At 41.7% G+C, this 26,474-nt stretch overlaps 2 protein-coding genes across 4 annotated transcripts in view; both read left to right on the top strand.

Moving 5' to 3' along the window:
* ttyh2 (tweety family member 2) overlaps positions 1–6,665 on the top strand; it is a 58,634-nt gene extending 51,969 nt beyond the window's left edge. Inside the window, exons 9-15 of one of the 2 annotated variants that reach the window (XM_071462780.1) lie at positions 36–128; positions 233–325; positions 760–902; positions 2,601–2,786; positions 2,872–2,950; positions 4,033–4,059; positions 5,325–6,665. In XM_071462780.1, coding sequence (XP_071318881.1) covers positions 36–128; positions 233–325; positions 760–902; positions 2,601–2,786; positions 2,872–2,950; positions 4,033–4,059; positions 5,325–5,405 — 702 coding nt within the window. In that variant the 3' untranslated portion in view covers positions 5,406–6,665. The remainder of the gene's footprint in view (positions 1–35; positions 129–232; positions 326–759; positions 903–2,600; positions 2,787–2,871; positions 2,951–4,032; positions 4,060–5,324) is intronic. The other variant, XM_071462781.1, reaches the window with a different exon arrangement.
* Positions 6,666–7,549: 884 nt separating this feature from the next.
* kif19 (kinesin family member 19) overlaps positions 7,550–26,474 on the top strand; it is a 35,134-nt gene continuing 16,209 nt past the window's right edge. Inside the window, exons 1-2 of one of the 2 annotated variants that reach the window (XM_071462768.1) lie at positions 7,550–7,812; positions 11,049–11,129. Coding sequence is in view for 1 of the 2 variants with exons in the window: in XM_071462767.1 (XP_071318868.1) it covers positions 8,529–8,567; positions 11,049–11,129 (120 nt within the window). In the remaining variant the exon portion in view is untranslated. Of the gene's footprint in view, positions 7,813–8,405; positions 8,568–11,048; positions 11,130–26,474 lie in introns of those variants that run through there. The other variant, XM_071462767.1, reaches the window with a different exon arrangement.

Below are 26,474 nucleotides of genomic sequence, written 5' to 3'. Positions count from 1 at the left end.
CTTCATTTGCATGGTCTTCACTTTCTTGTTTGCAGCCTCTGACCATCTTCCAGAGGTCCCTGACCACCATGCAGATCCAGATCCAGAGTCTGCTGCAGTTCGCTGTACCTCTGTTCCCTACAGCTGAGGTATCTCCCACATAAACACTACGATACAACTCTAATTCTGTAGTCTAAGAGTGATTAGAGGTTGCTGAAGTACTATTTTCGGTGATATGGTGTCCTCTCCACAGAGAGATCTACTGGGTATCCAGCATTTGCTCAACTCGTCAGAGGCCAGTCTGCACCAGTTGACCGCCCTGCTGGACTGCAGGGGGCTTAATAAGGTTTGTACACTGCATCCTAATTGGCATCACAGCAGCACAACTAGGTCAACAGGAGAGTAAGTGGCCACGTAGGATTTCAGCATGAGACTGAAAGTGGAACTGGGAACAGAGCAGAGCGAGGCACAACAGAAAGAATTTGAAATATAACAAGGTGAACTTCTTCCTCTCTGTTTTTGTGTGAGCTTCCCGCACCGTCTGACTTGTACAATATTGCTTGTTACTGCAGTGCGGTGTACATGAATAATGTGCACGATATGAATAAAGATATATGTCTTCCTGGAGACGACACACGCCGGTGCTCTAAGTGCTTTTTCATTCATCTCCACCTCATTTTATCTGCCGTGAATTCAAACGTGGCAGTTAAGAGTCCGCTTATATGAGCGACTGTGCATTTGCTGTTTCCTTTGTGTTTATGTTCTGTTTGCCCTCTGTAGGATTACCTGGATGCGATGGTGGGGGTGTGCTATGACGGGGTGGAGGGTGTGCTCTACCTCTGCCTCTTCTCCATCCTTGCAGCCTGTGCCTTCACTGTCATGCTGTGTGCCATTCCCAGGGCATGGAGACAAATTGCCTGCAGGTCAGTTCGTTCTCTGCCTGTCTGCCTGCCTGAGCGCCCTCATTTCCTCATCCTGCACCCATCTCTATGCAGCATCACATTCTGTACTGTATGAGCCAACCAATGAATGTGTGTGAATATTTTTTTCAGTTGTACAAGAGCCCAGATGTTTTGCTACAAATGCAAATTCTGTGTGTCTGACTGCAAGGTCTTGGACTGCAGAATACCTCCTCAGAGTAGCTGATAATTCGCTGGCATTGATCTGTGTTTACTGTGTGCCTTCTCCTTGTAAACATACCTTTCATTTCAAACATTACTGTTCATCCATTTAAAGGCACCATACAGTTTATTTTGCATGGTGTAATCCATTCAGATGCACTATTATGACAACCAATGCATAGCACAGTTTTAGATTCATTTCATGTCTTTTTGACACATTTTTGTACACTGTGAAAAATAACTCGTAGAGATTTAGAATTTGCTTAGGAAAGACAATCCATCACATTGTACAATTTACCACCTTTATTACGTTGTCATTTCTATTATCATCATGTAGTAATGCATGCATGTGAGCAGGGGCTGTTTTGAAAACACTTCTTGTAAAGACACTCTGGGATGTAAACTACCAAGGAGCAACCTTTTTTTTTTTTTAACTCAAGAAATAACAAAATTCACATTATCTTTTCTCTCATGTCTAGGCCCGTTTATTAGGTTTGATTTCCTGACAGCAGAGTGTGTGAATGCAAATCTCAGAGGCTCCTGGAGTGGTGCTTCCTAGTAAGCACCTGTGTTACCGCACACGGATAACACAGATTTGTCAAGAAATGTTAGTGAAATGTCGACTGTGATTGATTGCATGTGCCAAGAAAGTTTTTCGTCTCTGTAAGCTGATATTCACACCGTAGCAAAGAAACCCACGGCTTCATGGGCTTAAACATTCAAAACTCAAGACTAAGTTTAAAGGAGTTTTCAAAGTCTGACCCTGTGGGGCCGCTCCTGAGGCAAAATTAAGGCAACGTGGTAATGTTAAGAAATTATTGATAGTCCAACACAAACATTGATAATGGAATAATGATGACGATAATGATTTTGTCTTTGGGGATTATCAGGTTCTAAATTTTAGAACTACAGTTCCAATAATGCATTGGGGGATCAAAACAGGCAATATTTTTAGCCTTTATTTGTTTACATTTTGGCAAATTAGCATTATTAAGTAAGGTATCCGGAATTGACTATTAGCAATTCCTGTTAATGCACAGACAAGTATCACTGTGTTACTCTGATAGTGAAGAAAACATAAAAAAACGTGATGAGTCTTAGGTAAATTCTGTAGTTATGCGGTAAGGAGCATCTGTTTTTCTGTGATTTCTAATCAGATTTATGGACATTTTTTCATTTTGGACATCTGCGATAATGATAATGACCTCAGAAAGTGTAAGCCAAGTTGAATTTGTGTATTATGTCCGTAGGTTCGGATTTGAGTTGTGAAGAAGAGAGGAGTTATGACTTGGAGAGGAAATAACTTAATTGTCTCCATGTGTGCATAAGTAGGCAGATCAGCCAGCCGGTGTTTTTACAACACTGACATTCATTTGTCCTTTTCACCTCACATACGCACTCAACTTCACTCCCACCTCACAGCTTTAAAATCTGTGGACTGAGCCACTCACAGGGCTTCTCTGCTGGTGCCCCTCTCCTGATGTTTCTCTCCGCTCGCAGGGAGCAAGATTACGACGACATCGACGAGGAGGACCCGTTCAACCCCCGCGTGAGGAGGATAGCCTCTCAGAACCCCAACCACACCAACATGCACAGCTTCTGCAGCTACAGCAGCAGCATGGGCAGCCAGAACAGCCTGCACCCACCCGCCCCCGCTGTCTCCAACGCCCCCATGTCTGAGTACATGTGAGTGTGATCTGAAATAATGTGAGTTAAAGTGCGACTTCAGAGATCCGACAGCTTCTGAGTCACCTCTGTCCTTCTTTCTCAGGAACCAGACTGCTCTGTTCGGGGGAAATCCACGGTACGAGAACGTGCCTCTGATAGGACGAGGATCTCCACCCCCTTCGGTGCGTTGGGTCCCAGGGGCCAATTCCTCCCTGTGATGTCACTTCCCACTGAGTTAACAGACAGATTTAACCTTCAAAGCACAAGAAGTTGTCTTTATGAATCAGTGCAAATTATTTCATTCATTCTTTCACTCAGTAACTCCTCAGGCCTCTTCCTGCCTTAAAGTTCACCTTTACATCTCTCTGTTGTGAAGCCATATTTAACGACCTTTCCGTGACTCAGTCAACTTTTTTAAAAATGATTTCTTAATGAGACACTCTTCCACTGAACACTGTGCCTTTTTCTGCCCTCCATAACTTACAGCTGGCTGACTTACAGTACCAAAGCAAAGAGAGGAGAAGTAATGTGGTTAATATTTAATCATGAAGTGAACATCATTTAGCCTCTCAGGCCAAATCCCCAAGAGAGAGTGACACCGGTCTTAACCCATAAACTCGCTCACTGTTGACACTGAAGCTTTTCTTCCTTATTGAATACATTTGCCCCCCACTGGGCTACTTGTCTCCTGTCATAAATGAGAAACATGAAGGAGATAAAGATAGAAACATTTTGGATTACATTTTCATTGGGCATAGCCTCACAGAAAGTATATAGCATCTTGTATGTGTGTGTGATGAAATGCAACACTCTGCAGGTATCTAATCACAATATATGTTTTTTATAATAGGATATTTCTATATGTATATATATATATATATAGGTCTGTCTATTTAGTTTTCCTGAAAGGAAATAAATAATGAATATATATTTAATTTGCACGGATAAGATCAATCTCACCACAGTAGATTATTTTTTTATAGATGCTTGTGTCAGTCATCCTTCTCATTAACCTTCAGCCTCTATTTCTAACTGGACCAGAAAATGTGATGTACTTTGCCTTATGACTTCTTTCTTAATTAATACCAGCAAGTAATGTATAATTAAAGTCTCCCTTCTGACTACAACTGTACAGCACCATGCAGTCGTCTTCCGCTAACAGCTTCTTTTATATATTTTTTGTTTGTCCGTTTGTCATGTGTATGTTTGTTTGTTTTTTATCTTTCATTTCTATATTTCCTCTTTTTTTTATCAACTTTTGGAGATATACTCTCAGCAGTATAGAAACAGAGTAAGTCTTTTCAACTCTTCCTCAGGATTAACTCCCCCCTCCCCCACTTTTCCACTTTAACTCTGTTGCATCTCCGTCTTTTTACCTCTCCTCCACTTCACGTCACTTTGTTTGGTTCCTGTGCAGTTTTCCTGTTTGGCATGGCTTTAAACTCACAACCTGTTGTCCTCATTCCAGACAGACTTAGTGAATTGGTGAGGGATGTCTGCCCCTGGTGTTCACAGGGTGGTACTGTAGCTACACTCACAGTTAGCCCCTGTGCATGCGGTCCTGCTCCAGTCATTCAGTTCTGTAGCTTGTAGTGCCGCGAGGCGTTTTTGTAGCACTATAGAATCCACTTCACCAGGGTTTTGTCAGAACTAGAAAGGTGCCAATATCACTGTTAATGTCAAAGTGCTTGAAATAAGAAAACTGTAAGACGATTACATTTGTTATCTATGCACTGAGCTAGTTCAGAGGGTATGAATTAAAGGAAAACTCCACTAAAAATCTATCTTTTTAGCTTCAAATGCTCAACTACTATGGGCTCACAAGAGTCTGTATCTTGCTCTTTTATGGAAGGCAGCAACTGTAATTAGCTTGGATTAACAGCAGTTACAATCAGGGCTGGGTTTTGTTTGACATTTTTAGATACTAGTGTCAATTCAAATATGATTTTCAGCACTGATAGCAACAATTAATTGAGAAATAGTCATGTTTTTCTAATCTCTTTTATTTAAGTGACAGTTCTCAATTGTTAGGTGTCATCTCAATACAAACTAGTAAAAAGTAAAATAATCTAAAACCTGATTTTTGTAAATAAGATGAAGAATCTGATGCCAGATTTTGGTACTTGACAGAAATATTTTTGCCGGGTATTAGTAATACAATACACTCCAGTGGAGGGTAACTGCCAGTTATCTGTATGTTAAAGTTGTGTATATAGCAGAAACATGTTTTATGCTGTAACAGTGGTCTGAGAAATCTCAGTGGATGTTTTTTTTTTAAATCCTGGATCTCCATTATAATCCAGTGTAGCTGCTGTACATCCAAGATGATGACATAAACTTTTCAGAGCAACCTTTCAGGCCTTCACAAAGTGAGAATGAAATGCTCAGGGGACAGATTTTCAGTGCACTATTCCTTTAAGCCCCTCATGACATTTTCTTTCTTTTTTAGCTGATGATTAGGTTCAGTTCATAAGTGTGAAACCTGACTATCAGTTCACAGAATCCGCCTGTAATATTCTCCCTGTGCGTATCTCTGTGTTTGTCTTTGATCCACAGTACTCCCCCAGTATGAGGGCCACCTATCTGTCCATGACCGAGGAACAGAGTAGACACTTTGGGAACGACTTCCAGGCATAGACTTCTTTATCTGCCCGAGGAGGGAAACAGCATCTCACGCAGCCACACACACACACACACACACACACACACACACACACACACACACTTTCAACAAGAGAGGAGTGTGTGGCTATTCCAAGCATCACAAAGAACAAAGAACAGTGTGACATCTAGTTTGTCCAGCAGTCCAGCCTGTGCGGTGTCAGGACAAATGAACCATATCTGTACTGTTCTCCATGTGTGGCGCGCCCATAAATGATTAATCTCACTTTTGTCCCTTTGTTGAACAACTTAATCTTAATCCTTTGTGTTCCTTGGCTACACACAAGTTTTGACACATGAACTGTTTAAATCGGGCCTCACGCATCGAGGGGGAAAAGGTGGGAGGATCATCTGTGGATACCTGGTGATAGAAGCAATTCTGAGGGTTAATTTTTTCACTGCAGTAAAACTAAGCAACATGTTCCCAGTCAAATAAGAAAAAAAAGACAGTTAGATTTTTGCTTCTACAACCCTTCAAAGCTTTGAAAAGGAGACGTGCATCACTTCTGACAACTTACATTCAGGTCTCCGAAGAGAAAAATGTGAACATGACGGCTGATGTAAACATGCCATGATATTTTGTATGTATTATGCTTCATGCTTGATATTTGTGAAGCACAACCCCAGCACTGGCAGCACACAGCAGAAGGTACTGCTGAGATCTATAATTTATTTACATTCATACACAGACACGCCTGTGAGTGAAGCTTTATGTTTCTGAATCTCTGGAGACGAGACCTTGAGACCACAACTTTCTGTAAATAAGTTGTACAATAACAGACTGTTGTCTTAGTCTGATTTCATTTTTGTTTAAACAATGTGCCATTTTTTTATATATTTTTTCTAGTTTTTTGTGGCAATGTCACATAGGATCACTCTTCTTTTGTATTTTTTAAAGGGCCATTAATTCATATTGTCTGCATATCTAATTCAACTAATATGATAAAGTTGTAATTTCTGCCGTAACTTTGGAAGCTGTGCTGCTCTAACTAGAATTAATGAGAATATTCAGGTAACTATTTTCATCAGAACAACCTATCCAAACAGTTTGGATTGACTAACAGTGGTTTTCTGTAGGGATTTAATACATGCAGTGTCATTTATTAACAATGATTTTGTTAAGTGTCGTTTCTTTCAGCATGTTACACCACAGGCACTGAGAGTGGTGCTTAATTTTGTGTGTGACCTCAGACTGTGGGGTCTAATTGTGAGTTGAATAAACCAGTTTTGGCTACATCCTGATGTGTCTTCATTTTGTTGTTGGATGTCAAAACCCATGTGCATTGCTTGTTCACACAATATCTTGAAATGCAGCCTTTAAAGGGAATTTAGTGGAAAAATTCACTTCCCACACATTTCTACAGATACAGCTTTCCCTACATGACGTGTGCAATCAAACTTCTAATATTAATTAGCTAAAAAAAACGATGTGGGAACTTAAAGCCACCACTGCACACACACAGACACACACACACAGAGTGGCCTGTTCAGTGGAAGAGAGACATCTTGTATCCAGCAGTTAAACTTATGAAATTACATTAACTTAATTAATTAATTCACAGATTTTAGATGGGTTTTTTTTCCGAGATGAGGGAATGTAAGAATTTTGGACTGTGTAATTGAATGTTTTTGTCGAAAAAACATAACACACAAGTTTTAAAACATGTCTGCATGACTGAGCATGACTGCATTTCATACACATCACTTCAGTCACCAGTGACTAAATGAGCATCTAAACAAAGATCATTAAATTATCTTAAACACTGACTATTTTGTCATTGATTAAATATATTTATATTTATATTTATATATATATGTAGGCCTATATACAGTTTTATTTTTTGTGTTATAATTGATGTGCTATTGTTATGTATATATATATATTTTTTTGTTGTTGTTGGGGGGTGTAGCTGAAAATATATTTTTGGTATAGTTGAAACTACACAACTGTGTTTTTTTTTTCATTTGTTTATTTTTAACAACAACATAATGCACTAAACTGAGGAGGCTCTCCTAATTTTGTTGTATAGTGGTTATACAATGGCAAAAAAGGCTATTCTATTCTATTCTATTCTATTCTATTCTATTCTATTCTATTCTAAAAAGACAAAAATAAAAAGACAGGAACTGCTCCCCCAGAATCACTCCTGGGGGTATGTGATCTTTTTTTTTTTTTTTTAGTATTTTTTGCACTTACATATTTTTGGATTTGACCTTGTGTCCAAAATAAGCTGTTTGCACCTGTGATCTTATCAGGTCGTTTTTTATTTCTTCCAGCAGATGTCAGCAGCGTCACAGTCACTGCTGCTCAGGAGACTTCGTGTTCCTGTCAAAGTGCCTGACACAAGCATGAGGTTTACCACAGTGTGCAGGAATATTTCAGGTAGGAAAACTTTAAAAGGTAAAAGATTAAACACTAACAGCCAACAGTCTATGTTTGCATTCGTTTCTCAAATGTGGTGACACACATAAAAACGAATCCAGGCCATATAATAATTTTTTAAAATTAATTTATTTAAAGCAACGAAAAAAAAAAAACATGTAATTATTGTAGAAACGGAAGTGCTGTTGTTGACAGTAGCCAGCTTAACACCGGGATCTCCAGGGACAACACACACACACACACACACACACACACACAGAGAGAGAGAGAGAGAGAGCAGCAGGGCAGCGGAGGGGAGAGACACACAGGGACAGGGAAGTGCAGGCAGCAGGTGGGTGCTGCTGCCGCTGCTGCCGCCGGTGTTACCTGCCTCTCTCCGGCTCTTCCTCCCGTCCTCCTCCGCCAGGTGAATCCCTCCCGTGCTCGTCTTCCGCCCCCCGCTGAGCGGAAACACACGAAGAGAGACGGCGGAGCGTCGACGCACTTCGAAGCCCGGAGGGAGAATTGAGCTGATAGTAAAACAACAGGTCGTGAAGTGGCAGAGACACGACAGAGGGGCTTTTTTTTTGGGGGGGGGGGGGGGCTGGGTGGTAGCTGCTGTTATTACTACCCAGCAGAGACAGACAGAGAGCGGCTGAGTGCGCGGGGGCTGCAGGTAGAGAGCAGGATGGTCCAGTGTCCCGTCCGCGGCTGACGCTCATTGTCCCTCAGTGACCATGAAAGACACCGGGGACTCAAAGGACCACCAACTCACTGTGAGTTCACACTAACGTTACCGCCTTACCTCATTTATTTGTTCCCTTTTGTTCTTAATATGTCCTGAGGTGTAACATTTTATCATTTATTCAGCAAACAAGGTGTGGTTAGTGGTCAATAACAGAATAGTACAAGCAGTGGCCACTTTATTAGGTACACCAGTGCAATTCTGTCATTAAACTCATTTTTATTGTGCCTTTAATGTTCAGTTTTTGTTGATACTGTATGAAATGTGTATTATTGAGCCAGAGGTGTTGCTGATTCTTTGTCCTCTCTATTTACATTCCTGAGGTGGGTAGAAAATTTGAAACACTGCAGACCAGAACAACAACACCACCTACTATGACCTCACAAACAGAATTTATTTAACACCCAAGTGAACATTATAGGCTCCATAAAAGTAGATTTATAGTAGAACAGTTGCATTGGATTGTACAAGTGTGCCTAATAAAGTGGCCACTGAGTGTAATTTTAAATAATGAAGTGTTCCTGACAGAATGCACTGTTGGTGTTTAGAGCTGAGACACTTGGTCAATTAATTGACAGTTTGATGGGAAGAAAATGAATCAGCAGGTATTTTGATAATGAGTTGATCATTTCAGTCATTTTTCAAGCAAAAAAAGCCAAACATTTGAAGGTTCCAGCCCCTCAGAGGTGGGAATTTGCTGATTTTCTTGGTCTTACATTACAATAAATGGAGTGCTTACAGGGTTTATCACATGGTGCTGTAGAACATTTTGATGAGCATTTATGACCATTCCAGTGTTTTATCAACCAAACATTTATAAAAAAAATTATGGACTAATCAAGAAAATACTCCACAGATTGACCGTTAACAACCGTCAGCTGCAGCCCTGTTATATGTTAGCTTTCCCAGCTCTTCACTGCCTGCACTGTGTTCTGCAGCCTATATCTGAATTATTGAAGTGGCTGTTTCAGTTGCCTGGCCGCTCTCTTGTGCAGCATGTAATGCACTTTCTACAGGGTGCTGACAGAGAGAAGACCTTATTATTCCACCACTCTTGCTTTGGAGGGACTAAGGTGGATTAGTATTATGTTATTATTACAGTATTACAGACACCCCAGAAAAGCCCAGACGTGCTGCAGTGTGTTTAACAGCACATCTTAGTTGCTCTTACTGGTTACTTATCCCAGCCTGCCTCCGCTGCTGTGATTGTTATTTTCTGGTTTCATCCCATTTTAGTCCTGTTAAAAGCTATTTTTACTCCTTCGTGTAAAGAAATCACACAGGGAGAGGGAAGCTATCAGCAGGGTGACTCTGAATGAGTGTATTAATGTAATAATTCATTCACTTAATGGATGTGTATCTGCCAAAAGCTGTCTGGTATTTAAAAAGGCTAATTTACCCTCTAAAACTACACGTGTCTGTTTCACAGTGTGAAAGTGTGAGCATTGTGGGAAAATGTTATCACTATAATTAGTTTCCCACTTTTTCAGTAGAATTGACATTAATCAGACTGTGAAAGGATTAAAAGTGGACAGTGGAATTAAATTAGCTAGAACATCCATTTATCCATCTGTTTTCTATACCTGTTTATCCCCTCCATGGTGCTGGTGACATGGGGCTTATCCCAGCATGCACTGGGCAGGAGGCAGGGTACACCCTAGACCTAACACACGTTGGCAGTCAAATGCATTTACACTGATATTTATATGTATAATGACAAATTGAGTTTCCAGTTGACTTAACCTGCATCTGTTTGGACTGTGGGGCTGGAAACTAGAGAGAAAAGAAAAACATGTCAAAATGAGGATAATAAGCAAAATTCTTACAGAAAAAAAAAACACCCAACAAGGTTTGGTTTAAACCCAGGTTCTTCTAAATAAGACTGTTCTTTATTTTCTAGTTGCATGTAGGAAAAAAAATCTTGTATCCTGTGCTTGACATTTAAAAGAGTACTCATGCAGTTGTTGTGTTGCACCTCCCTAAATTTGGGCTTTTGAGAGTTTTTCTTTTACAAAAAATGGTCAAAATCGATGATGCAGAGGCAAAGATATCCAGACTTCTAGTCTCTGTTAACACTGCCATTCAGCAGTAGTGTATTTTCTCTAGACTGTGCCTGCATGGTTATATATATATCTACATCCCCTTTTTGTATCGTAAGCTTTCTGTTAGAATTTTATAATCTCAAATAAAATAATCCTGATGAGCTCCTGATGAAGTTCCTACCTGGTTTTGCAACTCGTAAACTGATTTTGATGTTTAAAATGAGTGGATTCACACTCAGACTACAACTGACAAATAAACCAGACTTTCTTGAACCACACTGTCTTCCATCTGCAATTACACCTCCAAATACAGCTGCCTCAATACAGACTCCTTTGTAAATAAGAACTCATTGAGTGCATTTGAAGTACACTTGTGTGCTGTCAGTGTTTCTTAGCTGTAATTTCAGTAATTTCAATATCTCTGTGTTGATTAAACTCAAGGACGACTGAACTCACTCTGTGTGTCGCAGGTTGCCTTGAGGATCCGACCCCTCAGCGATGCTGAGCAGGAGGAGGCGGCTACGATCGTGGCCCACAGAGTGGACGACCAGGTGAGATGGCCATCCTTTATTCTCCTGCTGTGTGTGCGCATCAATATCCTGTTCACCTCTGCACGTGAGTGAGTGATGGGGGTCAATGTGCTGTTGTCTCCGTTTCAAGAGCCCCCTTCCTGCCTGTCACGAAGCTGCACAGATAAGGTATCTGCGGGGACCTCGGTAAAGCCGACGGCTCCTTTTCAAAAACCAACTCGTTTGTAAAGCTCAAATGTCACATTTCATTTGTAAACGAACGCTTGATGACTCAGACCCGACACGAAGAGAGTGACCTTTCTGACGGCTCATACAGAGCTACAAATTCTTTCATAAGCAGGCGGCTGACAGCTTCGCCAGCTTTGCCCGGGGTTTAATTGGACATCAACAACTGCGGAGTTGTGTAACAGTTCAAACATAAAACATTTGTACTGAAGGCAATTCAGTCTTTCATTGTGTCTGTCTGACTTGAATGATAACAGAGCCTTACAATTAGAGCAGCCAGTGATAATTATTTCTGTTATGCATTCATCCACGAGTTATGTGGTCATTTTCAGTCAGTTAATTAGATCAGAACCACTCCACCAATTTAGCATCGCACTCCTATAAAACTGTCAGACTTATGATGGAGAGTTATTAAATCTCTAAATCTTCTCTGTTCCACGCATTCTTCTCCCTTGTCAGTATCTGGCACCCATTACCCAAAATGCATCTTGACTGGTGACAGTTCGCTCAGAGATTCGTGTGTGTTCTGCTAGTCACAGTAAATGTAGCCTCGAGCCACTAGCCTCAGGCAGAGATGAGAGGGCCGCTAAGCTCACTTCTTTCAAACTCCATCTTCAGACTTGTAGTCTTCAGGTTACATCAGGTTACAGGCACTTAATAAGATTTCTTTGCTTCCTCTGGAGCCACAAAAGGCTTTACACAACTTCTTTCACATATGCAGTGTGGTGGAAATTGCCTGTAAAACACTCCTGAAATAACACAAAAAAGGCTGATTGAAAAAATATAGGTGACAGGGTTAGAAGTCAGAAAGATAAAAAGAAAAGAGAATTCGCTCTGTTGATAATATGAACAAGACCGTCGTCCAACAGAAAACTTCAAGACCTTAGAAAGAGTCGAGGTCAGCATCCTTTATGTTAACCTCAAATCACTAAGAAAAGACACTTTGATGCTTTCATGCTAATTTTGTACCCTCCATACATAGATGTGTTACAATTGACCCACTTCCCCTTTAAGCACTACAGCTTTTTTATTTCTACCATCACTCTGAAGTTGATATTGTTGATATTTCTTAGAAACAAATCTTGTCAGATTAGTTGTGAAAAGTATTTGAAACTCATATGCTCTTAATGAGGTAATTAATGCCAGTCTGCACCAAATAAAGACACATTTAACAAACAAACATTTGCCATTTACCGACCAAACAATTAACCAATCAGTTATGAAAATAATTAGTAGATTCATCAGTAATGGAGATAATCATATTACATATTTCAACCATCTAATATGTTGACATTTGAATACAGACAATACTAACAGAATTATGTCTGGCTCTGTTCACTCTATTCCCTCTCTTAGGCCTTGACCAGTTTTAAATGGCTTTCTGATTTATTTGGCAAGTAAACTGCTTTGAATGGAGCCATTATGCTAATTGTATTTTTCCATTAGAGTAAACGATGACAGTAATGTTTCTGAATGAACAGAATTGGCAAACAGCAAACAGCCATTATTATACATATTATATAAATTAGACCAGAGGGTTAGATTGTTGTTATACAGCAGAGGTGTTTTATTCCTGAGAGGATCTTGTCTTTAGGGCACGACCCCCTGCCCCTCTGTGATTAGGCTGTTACCATGTGACCTCCCATATGAGAAGGCCACGCAGTGTGTATGAGCCCCATTAGGACCATATTCACAAGCAGTCCTCGCTGGTTTTGAACTGGTCCCGCTTGGAGACCATTTAGCAGTGCCACTGGTGAGTGTGTGATGATGATGAAGGAAGCGCAGACGATAATGAGCATCATGACTTAGAACCTGCTAACGTGCGTCCTCGCTCGTGCGTAGGCCGACTGAGGTAATAGTGGGCACAATGGTGGTGGGCGGCATCTCTTAACAGCCCAAGACGGAGCCAGAAAATGTGACAGCACAGCAACAGCTGACACAGTGACTCAGATTTGGCTCAGTGTAACAGGGACTAATGCGAGAGGGAAACATTATATTCACGCGAGGATGTGATCAGTGGCGTTTCCTCGTGCTGCCGAAGGATTCTGCTACAGAACGTTTCTAGAAACACATAATCCATGGCGCTGAGGTCTGACTTGTTTGTCTGTCCTCTCAGAAGTAATTCAATTACTCCAAGTCTTAAGGACAACATCAGCACTTCTGTCTGCTATGACATCATTAAAACAGGCTTGGGCTCATGGGATTAGAGCATAGCAGCAGGCAGGCAGATATGCCACAACACCACGCAGCCACTGCACCACAATAAGGCTTTGTTATTGTCTCTGTTCACCTGCAGTTTGTGGATTTGAGCTCTGAATAGCACAATTCATATTGTATTATGTCTGCAGAGAGAGTTAGAAATGGGCACATGTGCAGTATTGTCTCTGTGGGGTTACATTAAATTCACTCAGGTATGTTCGAATTGAAGGATTAGTGGAGCTTGCAAAACACACTTGTAATTGAGAGATTGGGATTGTGGAAATCTCCTGTTACCTGGGCTGCCCTTATATGAGTGGAGGGGTTGTAGTGAGGTAGGTCACAACAACATTGGGATGGGATTATAGTGCACAGGTTATCTGAATCTGTTAACTCTAACTCTTAGCTGTTACTCCTCACCCCAACCATCCCACATCACACAGAAATATAAATTCATACAGAAAACCCCTTCAGACATTTCCACATTTGCAAACACACACAACTATGTTCTGATTTGTTTATTTCTGAGACAGACAAGCAGGCAGGCGATGGCCATATGGCCTACAGGTAGGACTCAGACAGATTAGCAGGGTGCTGGTGGCTCACTTGGCTGACTGGGTGGGAGTACCCAGATCTGGCTGTCCTGGCAGAAAGCAGACAACGCGAAGCTGCCTAAGCCTGTGGAGATGAGCTCATTGGATGGGTTTTAGCTCAGGTTAAGCCTTTTGCCACCTGCTCTCTTTCTCTCTCTAGCTTACTCTCCCCCCACTGACGGCCTCAGGGGATCCAGCCGCTGCCTTTCATGGACCACCTGTTGCCTGTTGTGCTCAATGGGCTTTCCTTGTCCTTGGTTGAGTAGGTCAAGAGGTGTACTGAGGTGGATTTGTGAATGAGATATTAAATGGCTCAGGTTGAGCTTTTTTTATTCAGGTACATAATATTCCAACTGTTACCAGCATAGAAAGAGCCCAAACTACAAGATAGAGGGAGGCTTTTTGTTTCAGTAGCAAAAGTGTTTCCAGTGAAGTTTTATCATGGAATCTGATGAACAGCAGAAGGAAAGTTGATGTCATGTAATTACATCTTCATGGAGGCAGGAGATGGAGTGTTCCCTTTGGCTTTTTAATGACACAGTTTGAGGAAATTATGAAACCAGCCCAACCAGTGTTGTCTGGGACACTGTGAACAGTGAGAACAGCCGACATCTCAGTTTGTTACGGGACAAAAGAACAACCAGGAAGACGAGAGACTGGGTTGAAACTAGTTTAGAATCAAGGTCTAAAGATAAGAAACAGGCAAATGTGATCATTGTGAAAAAGAAACTGTGGTTGTGTTCTTTACTTGTGTTGAAAAAGGTTGTTGAGTGTTAGAACATCCTTAAATGCACTAGTGGGTTGGTCCCTACTCATTGCTCTGTTATCACACAGTGATACTGTTTCAAGCAAGTTTTAAGTTTCGGGAAAAAAATGCACTTTTATGGAGGTCTGAAATGGAGGGAGGTTGATAGTTCCTGTGACAGCGTGTGTGCTTGGCCAGGATATTCAAAGCCACTGGTAGGGTCATTAAATACCAGACTTACCAGACTTACTGTAATTTAACATAGATGCTGTTATAGCATCAGTTATATCAGAACTGGAGAGTGTGGCTTCATTAAAAGAAGAGCAAAGAGCGGCACTGAAGGCTTTTCCTGATGGACGAGATAATTTTGCTCTCCTCCTGACTGGCTTCAGCAAGAGATTGATTGAACTGGCTCCGCTGGTAGTGAAAAAATGGGAAGGATGCGGAATCTGATTGGTTGAAGGTAGCCCTTGATAGACGGTGATAGACAGATGGTTCATCCAGTCACATGCCAAGTTTTTTTTGAAAGCTTTTCCAATCAGTTCAAACATCAATCAAAATTAAAACATCACAAAGCTCGAGAAATTAGTAAAGTGTGACATCTTGTCCCTCAGTTACAATAAAAAATGAAGAACAAATGTTGCTGTTTGTGTTCACTTTCTCACCTGCTCACTGAGAATAGCCTCGGTTGGATAGTACTCCACGCTGGAGTAAAAGACCAGGTGGTGTCATCCTTCCTTAAGAGGCTAACAGGAAAGCTATGTTCAGCCCCCAAGGGATAAAGATGGTCGTACTACCTCTGAATGGAGCACCTGAGTGGACTACTTTATCTCACTACTGTTTTCACTCTACTTACAAAAGCCTATTGTGGCTTTAAAGGCTAAGAATACATTTTGTAGGAGTTTAGATAATACATTATTAATCACAATAGAAACACAGTGAAAGTAGATTCGCACTACAGAATACTCTTAATGCTGAAAAGCATGTTGTAGCTTTAATAGAAAGTCATTCGGATGCAGACGTAAATATCCTGTTGCTGGAACTGAGTGTTTACACCCTGCAGGTTGTGTCTCAGCCATCGAACTTGTTAAGCATGTCTTCTGCAGGGCTGGCCTGTCAGTGGCACACAGTGGGGAATGCTTTATAGTGAGGCCTCGTCTCCATGGAGACACCTAGACAAGGTCAGGGCCATTGTTTGTTTTTGTTTTTTGTCAGTGGTACAGCTCTCCATATAGGAGACTATAGAACAACAGCAACTATGGGATTTGTTGTTGTTGTTGTTATTTTCATGTCTGCAGATGAATTGGTTGGAATTAATCCTTTCTTTAAAGGAACATTTGCTCAGCTCAGTTGTTGGCAGGCTTGTGAATGCAATCTCAAGTGTAGTAGCAATAAATATCTCACAAAGTGTTGATTTTTTCAGGGTGTATTTTGTTGTCTGCAGAATAGAGGACCGAAAAGCCCCTCTTCATAACAACAAGAGGAGTGAAGACTTTCCCACCATTATTCATTCACACGTTTACCTGAATTAAAACAATTCACTCTGCTCCCTGGGAGAGAGAATGTCAGCCAGCAGGCAAACAAAAATGCACCGTTTTGCTTCCCGTTTCCTTTGTAAAGATCAGGTCCTTAAAAACAATAAGCAGCATTCAGCCTGCTCCAAGCACAAGTCGACTTGATTACAGTACGTCCATGAATTGGCAAATTTTCTGCCCTTGTAGAGCACAAAGCGCCTCACCTCAAGTGCTCAGTGTAGAGTTTCCGCCAACCTCTACACAAGCCTGTCAGTGAAAGGAGATTCAAATTGCCTTCACCGTAGAGGCCGCGCTGTCGTTAGCCTGATTCAGCAAAAGCAGCTCCCACTGGAAAACAAATGAGAGAGGCATTGTACGTCAAACGACATCCAATCTGGGATGTTTGCAAAGGTAGTCAAATGCAGAATTGCAAGCAAACATCCGTATGTTGCAGAGGAAACGCGGTGTGAATACATCACACCCAGTCAGCAGTGTACTGGGGTGGCAGTGGAAATAATGTGCTTAAATTGATCCCGAATCCTCCAGTCTGATTTTGATCAGTGTCATTAATATTTGATCAGTTTGGTTTAATTAAAATGCACCAATTTACTTGTGCAAACACTGCTAATTTAATTTAATTTGCAGAAAGCTTGCTACTGGCCTGAGAGTGAAGGAGAGTGAGTAATATGCATCAGAAATGCTCAAAATTTGCATAAAAAACCCCCAGCTCCCTTACTGTCTTAATGCTCCCCCACCCTCTGCTGATGGAAATGGTCTCTCCTAAACAGTCAATCGCCACAATGGCCTAGTTAAAAATCAGGCGAAAACATGAAAAAAGGGCACACTTTGTCCATGCACAGCCTTTTTTTTTACGAGACAGTGGTTGAATAGCTTCATGTTTGTGTAGGAGAGGGAAAGGAACTACAAATAGCCATGTCCTTTTTAGCTGCGAAGATTTAACCTCCTCACACAGAGACAGAGCCAGGATTGAGACCTGAACCTAGAACAGCAACAGTGGCACAGCAGAGCGGTGCGTAAATGAACGAGAGGCACAGAGAGAGTTTTTTTTTTCTTTTTTTGGAGACGTACACAGAAGGTAGACCTACTTTTTTGCAAAGCTGGGTTAATATGTCAACACAAATAGACTGTCTGACCCCACAAAGTGGATAATCTTTGTTTTCCTCATTTTCTCTGACTCCACTTCTCCCTCTCGGCCTCTCTCTGACTCCCCTGATCCCTGCCCCTTCCTTGAGTATCTGTGACAACAAGGGCCATTGTGGGTAGGTCTGTGCATGTTTGTGCGTGTGTGTGTGTAGTATGTGATCCCTCTCAGTGCCCTCCCTGCTCTTGCACTCCTGATCACGATTAGAGGGCAGGGCGTGGCGGCTCACCACAAGCAGCCTCTGAAGGAGACTAGACTCCACTGATGAGCATTTAGTATTTCAAGTAAACGCACTTATTGCTCCCGACCAACTCCCTAGGAATCAAAACGAGCTCATTATAAAACAGAATTATACAATCCAGCTGTTACACAATAAAGAGCATAATGTAGCAGGTGTGAATTGTTTGCACCGTGCTTTGTCCTCGGGTGTTTTCTGAGTCATTCTTTGGTCCGTGAGGGGTTGCTAAAAAGGAAGGACCTACCCAAAGGGCTTTTACCGTGACCTCATCAACTAATTAAGTTATAGATTACACAAGCACAACATCTTTTCCATTTTGGGGAAGAGCAAAAATGTGATAAGAGCACATCCTTATGTGCTGTTTGTGCTCAGTTCTGTGTAACAGAATCAAGAGCACAATGTTCCCCCGCTTCCTCCGTGGCCACCTAATACCTCTTACACAAGCAGGAAGTACAGGTCAGCCGCAGGACCATCGATGTGCAGTCTTTATTGGGCTCCAGGCCAGAAAGAGAGGCAGGGATTGGTCCATTGTAACATGGCTAATGGGTCACAAGTTGATTCTGACAACAAAGTTCACAGCAACAGCCAACAATCCTCTCATAATCTCATGGGGACACTGTCAAATTGAACTGAATGAGGCAAAAAAAGACAATTCAATGAGAATTTGACACGTGAAAGGGGTTGTTGAAAGTGTCAGGGGTGCACGGAAACAGCAACAGGTGGGTAAAAAGAGGCTGAGGGAAACTGAGGACACAGAAAAGAGGTGGCACTGAGGATAGACAGATTTACAGTAAGCGATTGTTTACAGAGAAAACATCACCGTATGCCTTGGGGATTAAGGAACGAGAGGGAGTAAGTCTCTAAGGGGGTTTTCAGTGTAATACCCCAGTCAAAACACCATGTTGTTTGTCTGGCAGCCATCTCACCCATGACACCGCCTTCCCAGAAAAATGACAGCACCGGTTACAGCTGGAATCTGTGAGAATATTTACATACGTTACCTAAGCAGGAAGTAGTGTGGCCCGACACTACCTTATCCACAAGGCAGATCAGAAAAAGCTGAGTCATTTGCGGAAGGCTGAAATGAGTCATGCCTTATTTTGTTGTTTATTTATGAGGGCTGCAACAGGAAGTGTTATTTATGAAAAAAAGTTTTCAAGCAAGAACATAACAATGCAAATTGGCTGCTAATATTCCAGTGAAGAAATCCGTACACCGGTTTCATACCAAACACGCCAGAGTGAATAGTTTGCGTGAGGAAGCACATAAAACTAACAGTACTAATAGCACATAGTATGCACAATAAATTTCCAGATATACTGTTTTGCGGTTACAAGAAATCAGTGTACACAACGATTTCCTTCAACAGGACGACACTAACAGATCAATCGCAACCGTGACCTTGAAAACAACTGACAATTAAACTTCACAAAGAGAAATCAAAATACTTCTCTAGTGGTTTAATAGTGTTTGTTTTCCTGTCTCACCGCTTTTGAAGTGCATACTGCCATCTTTACAGGATCTTTAAATGTGGCACATTTCCAGTGTGCACACACTCCATACTCAAAACCTCTATAGTGGCTCTATTTTTCATCCATCCAACAATTTTGTGTTCTGCATAATGAGCCCCCGCTTCCTCCTTGAGGCTGCTAGTGCCCGTGGCTATTCTTCAGTTTCTCTTTACTATTGTACAAGAGATCTGTCTTTCATCCTCAGAAAACAGGCTGCGGTGTATTTTTGAAACCCTGTGGAAAGTTCATTGTGTGCTGGGGCCACAGAAGAATTGAAGCTGCTTGGAAGCCCTAATGGCCCCTTTTGTGCCTCACATAAATGACATCTCCCACTCTGTCATGTCGATGGGAGCGAAATGGACTAAAATGCCTGAAAATAGCATGCTGTTGAGCACCATGCTGCTGTTACTGAAGTCATTACACGTGAACATGGGCGTGAAGTTAACTTGACACTGTACTAATTGGATCCTTGCACAGTTTGCTGCTGCCACCTTCTGAAAAGATCCTCCAAAGGGCATCGCTTACAAAAGGTTCAACACGTTTTTTCGGCCTTTACTCTTACACCTGGCAGAGGAGAGCCATATAATACTGTGAAATCATACCAATAATATTAATGTATAACCATCACAATGAATGAATTGGAAAGGAACAACAAGTACTGGTTTGGTAACTCTACTCTTCAAAATGCAAAAACCATCATTCACCATTTTTGAAAATTCATTGTCTGTTTTTGCTGTCAGTCGCCTAGCAACAGCGTTCTCACGACTTAAACCACCTGGACGTCAAGTATAATGACTTCCCATGTCAAAATTACAACCTCGCATGTTTCCCACGGAGGCAGCAGTCCCTCTTGGTTCAGATGTTTCAGCTGACTCATACAGCTGCTGTGTTCTGCTTCATACTTTTTGGCAAACTCAAATTCCAGCATTACAGGATGTTTATCACCCCTTGTTGTTTCCACGTCACTGTGACTTGTTATGAACACAGTTGAATGATTAGAGTGAGTAAGGAGATGAATCAAAATAGCATGGTCCTATCTTCTCTGTCTTACCTGATATTTTGAAAACGATGAGAAGAAGACAGGAAGACAGGCTTCTCTTGTCTTGTTGTTCCTCTGATTCTAAATGGTCAGACTTTGATGACCCTCAAAGACCACAGAGCTGTAACCTGATCCTGTGTAGCACGTGCATATCTGTGCATGTCTGTGTGTCGTTGTCTGGATAACTGGTGATTGTCCTAGTTTGCGTGTTATGGTCGACCTCCGGCCTCTGGCCTCGAGGCTACCTCTGACCTTCAGCAGCCGGCAGCCTGTGCCAAGCTCTGGCACAAAACTACAGAGCTTTCCTGCCAGTTGGGTGGCTCTTGGATGTTGTCTGTTTGTTATGGCACCAAGTGGATAAATAATAGCTTTGCTGGTAATCAATCTAATTACCTCTGCCAAGAAGGATGTGTTCTTAGTTTGTATTTTTAGTTTGCAGGCTAAGAGGAATAAAATATATATAAAAATACCAATGAGATTTGTAACACATGGAACAAAGAAAGGGTGATTAGGTTGTGGTCTGACTCTTTGCTGTTTTTGCACTTATTTAAAATAAGAACATCTGGCACATTGATGCTTAATATCTTTTATTATTCTATATTGAGGGATGACCTTAGGACACCCTGCACCCTCCACATCTTCACACTTAATTGAGATCCGGGGGTTCAATGAATTGCTTTCACGCCTGACAAATTGCTGTATTGTTCCTCTTATCCTTTGTAACCATCTGTGCCTGTGCCAGCCAATAATACATCTGCGCTACATGGCCTCGAAACAGAAATGACGAGGTTAATGAGCAGGAAAGAAAAAATGGACAGGTGGCAGAGAGAAAGAAAGACAAGCTATTTCTCTTATTCAAATTCATGATCTTTCAAGATGTCTTGTTGGAATCCTGTTGCAAGGACCCGTGTGTGTGTTTGTGTGTGTGTGTGTGTACATTTAAGTATCTGAGTTGGAATTACAGCGACCCTCGTCTGACTGTACTGATCCGGCATTTATTTGCTACAGACACAACCAGACATCTTATGTAACCTCAAATGAAGAGCAGCCCTTGCTATCAAGCTCCCTGTATCAGGTACACTGTGAGCCAACGCACACCTCCGATCGTCCAGAGCCCCTGAAACGGGATATACACTTGCATTGTTGGGGTGCAGAGAGGGCAGCTCTGAGATTTTCTATCAGATAACCAGCCGCAATTGTGCCCGCTGGACTTTCCAAAGCTTTGGTTGCATTTCTGAAAGAGCAGCTTGAAAGGTGGCCCTGTGAAGGTCACTGCTTAGACCTGATTGCTTTCTTTTTGTGATCTTGACCCTTTGTTCTCTGCGGTACTCCTGACGCAGCGCACAGATGTCACTGGTGAGCGACTCCGCCGTTATGTCATTGTGCAACCTAAAGATAAGGGAAGGGGATACGGTGAGAAGCATGCAGAGACTGACTGAACAACCATGGCCAGTCGCTAAAGCATCAAATGATAACATTTTTACGTGAATATAACTATTTTCTAAAGGACTTCTTACAATGTGGATATTATCAACCCACTCGACTACTCCATAGTAACCATGAAATGAGGATGGTGTCCCTGGGGAAAAACTAGATGACACACTGATACATGACAAACAGACAAAAGCACTTCTTTTAATCTCTCCAACACATGCATGGTCAACCTTATGAACGTGATAAAAGAGGACGCAATCTCATGACCTTTAAAACCAGAGCAATAAAGACTGGACACAAATGTAAGCAATAAAACGTGACATCAGTGTGGACAGGTGATTTGGCCCTATCACTCTCATTCAGACCCTGTCTGCATGTTTTCATTGAAAACGAACACGTCCTTCACCATCTGTTGCCTCCTGGTGTTGTCTCCTCTTTCAGTTTCTCCTCTTTCCAAACTTTAGGTTTCTTTTTATTAAATCTTATCTGTCCTTATTTGTAGACACTATCTTGTTAATAACACTTAAAATTTAAGATTGTCTCTGCTTTGAGAAATGAGACTAGATAGAAACCTATTTTTCATCACCACTGAGAATATCAGAACACTGAATTTAGTTTCTAATCAAACTGTGTGTGTTATCAAGTTTGAGTGGCTGCCAGTGCAATCTAGGCCAGTTATTATATACAATTGAGATTTCCAATTGCTCTTTTGTCTTTTTATAAGTGACCCGAGCCATCATTTAGGTGGAACGAAACCAGTTCCTATAAAAGGGGTTGATGTCTACACGAATGCTGACTTTTGTTGCCCGTCTTGGCAGCCTTTGCCACTTGGCACACAGGCAGGTTGGCTTGTGAAACTGCACCACATCCAGGCTTTGAATTATGGATCTGCGGTGGGAGTTAGCAGTGCTATAATCAGCAAGATGGCCAACCAAGTCAACCCTGCTGCTTTAACGACCAGAACAGCAGGGCCTCTTGATTAGAAAACCCATCAGCCAGGAAAGGCACTGGGCAAGGGTGCTCCATCGCACCCCAATGTTTTTTATGGCATTTAGATAACTCCATCACGCTAATTGGTTTCATGTCGCTGCATAAGCAAGCTGTTGTTTTGACTTTGGCTGATCCTTGTAAGGAAATGAATATTTTAGGAGCCTCTTTTTTTCATAGCCACAGTGTGTAAATTCACGCTCTGGCCATTTTGTTTTGTCGCCGACCGGGGTCAAGTTATATTGAGTCAAGCCCTGCATTCAAATGAAAAGTGGAGCAGCACGTGATGTCCATTGTGTCGGGGGACAGCATGATTAAAACTGCTAAAAATGACACCACGTTTACAGAGGCTGCCGACCAGGAAATTGCTTTCTTTTTCACTGCACATGGCTCTTGGGTCCTTCAGGTTTCTGGCTCGCTTGTGTCAAAATTTGACGTCTTATTCAGTTGTGCCCATGAATTAGTCAGGAGTCAACAAAAAAGGAGGGGATTGTTCCCAATAGAAAGAACAGCAGGAGCCAAATTAGACCCCAGTGGATAATCTGAGTTTGACATCACTCCACGGTTGGGAGGTTTCTTTGTCTACTAATTTTCTGACCTTTGAAAAGTTATGGTTAACAAGCTTTCCTGATAGATAGTGCAGATATAGTCTCTAAAGTTGAGACAAAATTAACCACCACAATAGACGTTTGGAAATCTTGCATCATGCTTCCAATATTAATTTGCATTGAAAATAGTCTTGAAGAGCAGCGTATGTCTCCTCAGCTCACCACCTCACAGTCTAGATGGAGGTTGATTAATGCCTGACCGGTGGTCTTTACCTGGGCTGAAGGTGGACTAGGTTGTGGTTTGTCCTGTTGACCAGGACAGCATCATCTGTTGGAAATAAAAGCAGCAAGTGCCACTTCTTTTCTTTCCACACTCCACTCAGATTTACTCGTCTCTGTCCAAACCGCCTGAAAGCCGTCGATGGTAGCAATGGAATATCTTCCTGTAGCTGTTCCTCAGTAGGGCCTCAAGCTTGTCCATCTTATTGTCCAGGGATCTCCTTGCCCTGGGATGATAGAAGGGAGATAGGGTTTATATCTCCCCTTCACCATCAGTCTCTGTTGTCTGGACCCAACTCTCTTCCTTTATCACTTCATCCCTTCTCTCCATCCTAATTTCTGCAGGGATGTCTGTTGTTCTGGTCACAGTGCCGGCTGGCTTCAGCACATTGTTGTGCAACGGTAGTGTAGCTGAGAGAAAAAAAACCATACTACAATTCTCTGTACTAGCGAGGGCGCAGCTTAAATGAGTTACGGGTACAATTCCAAAGACTGTGACAAAAGAAAAAAGCTAAAAATAAAAATAAGAAAAAGTGCTTTCACATTAGAATAATAGTCAGAGTCCCGGTAATTGTGCAGTTATTACAGCTTGTCCACTATTTTGTTCATTAACAGTACCACCAGAACATTTCTATTAATCTTATCAGGTTCTGTGTGTTGACTGTATTGTGCCAGTTGTGTTTGGAGAACAGTTGCTGTGCAGCTGTCCACTGACTCAAAGCCCAGTTTTAAGCCTGTTGGATTCAAGATTCATGTAAAAACGAGGATGAACCGATGAGCTTTTCTGGGGCTGATTCTGACTGTTCAATTACTAAGGAGTTTGATCAGCTGATCTGTGTGCCTATGGCAGTGTGATCTGGTTGTTCTGTCGACGGAAATGAATCACAATCAATGCTTTTTGTTGCTTGTAGCCTACAATCACTTTGCTATAGCGCAATCTTGTACTAAATACTAAGAATGACAGCAGTTATTTTCATTATCAGTTAAGCTACTGATTATTTTCTCAATCAGTCATTTGGTCTTTAAAATGTCACCAAATTTGTCACAAATTCTCAGTGACATTTTCAAATATCTTGTTTTGTGTGATCAATAGTCCAAAACCCAAAGATACTCAGCTTATAAAAGATTAAGAAAACCCTAAAATATTAACACTTGAGAAGCTCGAACCAGCATATATTTGATATTTTTGTTTGAAACAATCATTGCAGCTCTACTGATAACTGTTGCAGTCTGATCTGTTAACTCCTAAGGTGTTACAACCACTTCCTGGATTTTTAAAAATAAAATTCCATTGAGCATTTTTATAACTGTCTGCTTTAGTTTGAACTTTTACTATATAATAAGTGATTGCTTGTTGTTTTTTAGTGTAACAAAACTCCAAACGCTACCTCCTCTCATCTGATACACACTGCGTGGGAGTGTGCTGGCGTCCGCTCTCGTGGTCAGTCATGCCACCCTGCTTGCACAGACTTGCAAGTTGCAGTGGACATGGAGTGCTTCTGTCTTAGTTGCTATGTGTGCAGTATGAGTACATGTTTCCATGCAACTGTGTGAGAGTGAGAAAGAGAGCAAGGGAGGATATATGGGAGATTTAAGACTGCTGTGTTTCCCAATACTCCTCAACCTGTTCTCAACCTGTTCTGTGCACTGGACGTCAATGCGAGGACCAGCCTGTACTTCACCCCAGCCTCTTTGTTTCTCAAGCCTCTTAATTGAGCACAGGGGACAGTTATTGGCATCAAAACCCTGAGGCGCATGCCCAGACATCTGGTCTTAAGTTGCTACACAGTGTACTGTCATCAGATCCAGCACCTTATAGTCTTATCAGAAGACTTAAGAAAATTAGTGGTATAGAATCTGCCTGAGCAGCAGCTGGTGTTTGTGGATGTTCATGGGTGGAGCTACTGGGTGGCAGGTACTGTAACTCAAGAAACACAGATGACAGATGGGACTAGAGGTGTTATCAACACCCTCGGCCCTTAATGATTTTCCCATGTGCATGCACAGGAACAAAACTGTGCATGGATGCACACACTATTTGATACCTACTATGCGTGCAATTATGTAAGAGCATTGTTGCATGCTCATTAGCTTTCTCAAGGTACACACGCATACACTGTGTTTAGTAACAGGTCCACACTAAGGTGGCTGAGGGCTATTGACTTTCATTAACGCAAAACTGGTACCTTTTACACTCCAGCAACACAATGCTCCATGGTGAAATGGTGACATACTGTATATACTGTATACTGTGTGGAAGTAATACTACAAGAAGACAGTTGCCTCCAATGCAAAGGTTGTCCTTTAAATAGCTCCAGCTACTGTGGCAGTGGGTTTAATTGTCATCCTCCTCTCTCATAGGTTGCCTTCCTGAGCCGTGGTCACTACACTTTGTGTGTGTACCTGTGCCTTTGTCTGACAACAAAAGTGAAGAAATAAGATGCAAATGACTTGGTTATGTCTTCTGCTATATTGAAACAGAATATAGGAGAATATCATCATTACTGCTGCAGCCAGATGATGGCTGTGATTCTCATTTTTGTTGATTGCCAACCGAGCTTGTATCTATATAATAGTCATATTGACTATCAACATAATCAGCAGAGATGTGCCCTGTATAAGATCTAAACAGACAATGATGATAAGGTGATCTAACAAAGCAGAGAACCGCCCAAGCCCTTATCCTAATGTGGGTTCTGACCTTGGATACTAAGAGAACTACTTCCTTGTTCACAATATCTTTCCTGTGAAATGTGATCAGAAGTCGTACGTCACTGTCGCCGGACAGAATGCAAACAAAAGTTAGAGCAGGAAGTTAAGAGGATGAGGAGGAAGGATTGGAAAGAGAATAGCATCAACTGCATCACATGCTACTCTCTCACCTTCACACGTTCT

Source organism: Trachinotus anak, unplaced genomic scaffold, assembly GCF_046630095.1.
Source record: "Trachinotus anak isolate AG129_WGS33_773 ecotype Australia unplaced genomic scaffold, CSIRO_AGI_Tana_v1 ptg000025l, whole genome shotgun sequence".
Classification (NCBI taxonomy): Eukaryota; Metazoa; Chordata; class Actinopteri; order Carangiformes; family Carangidae; genus Trachinotus; species Trachinotus anak.
The sequence above is the reverse complement of the archived record's forward strand: the minus strand, read 5'-3'. Positions and strand labels throughout refer to the sequence as shown.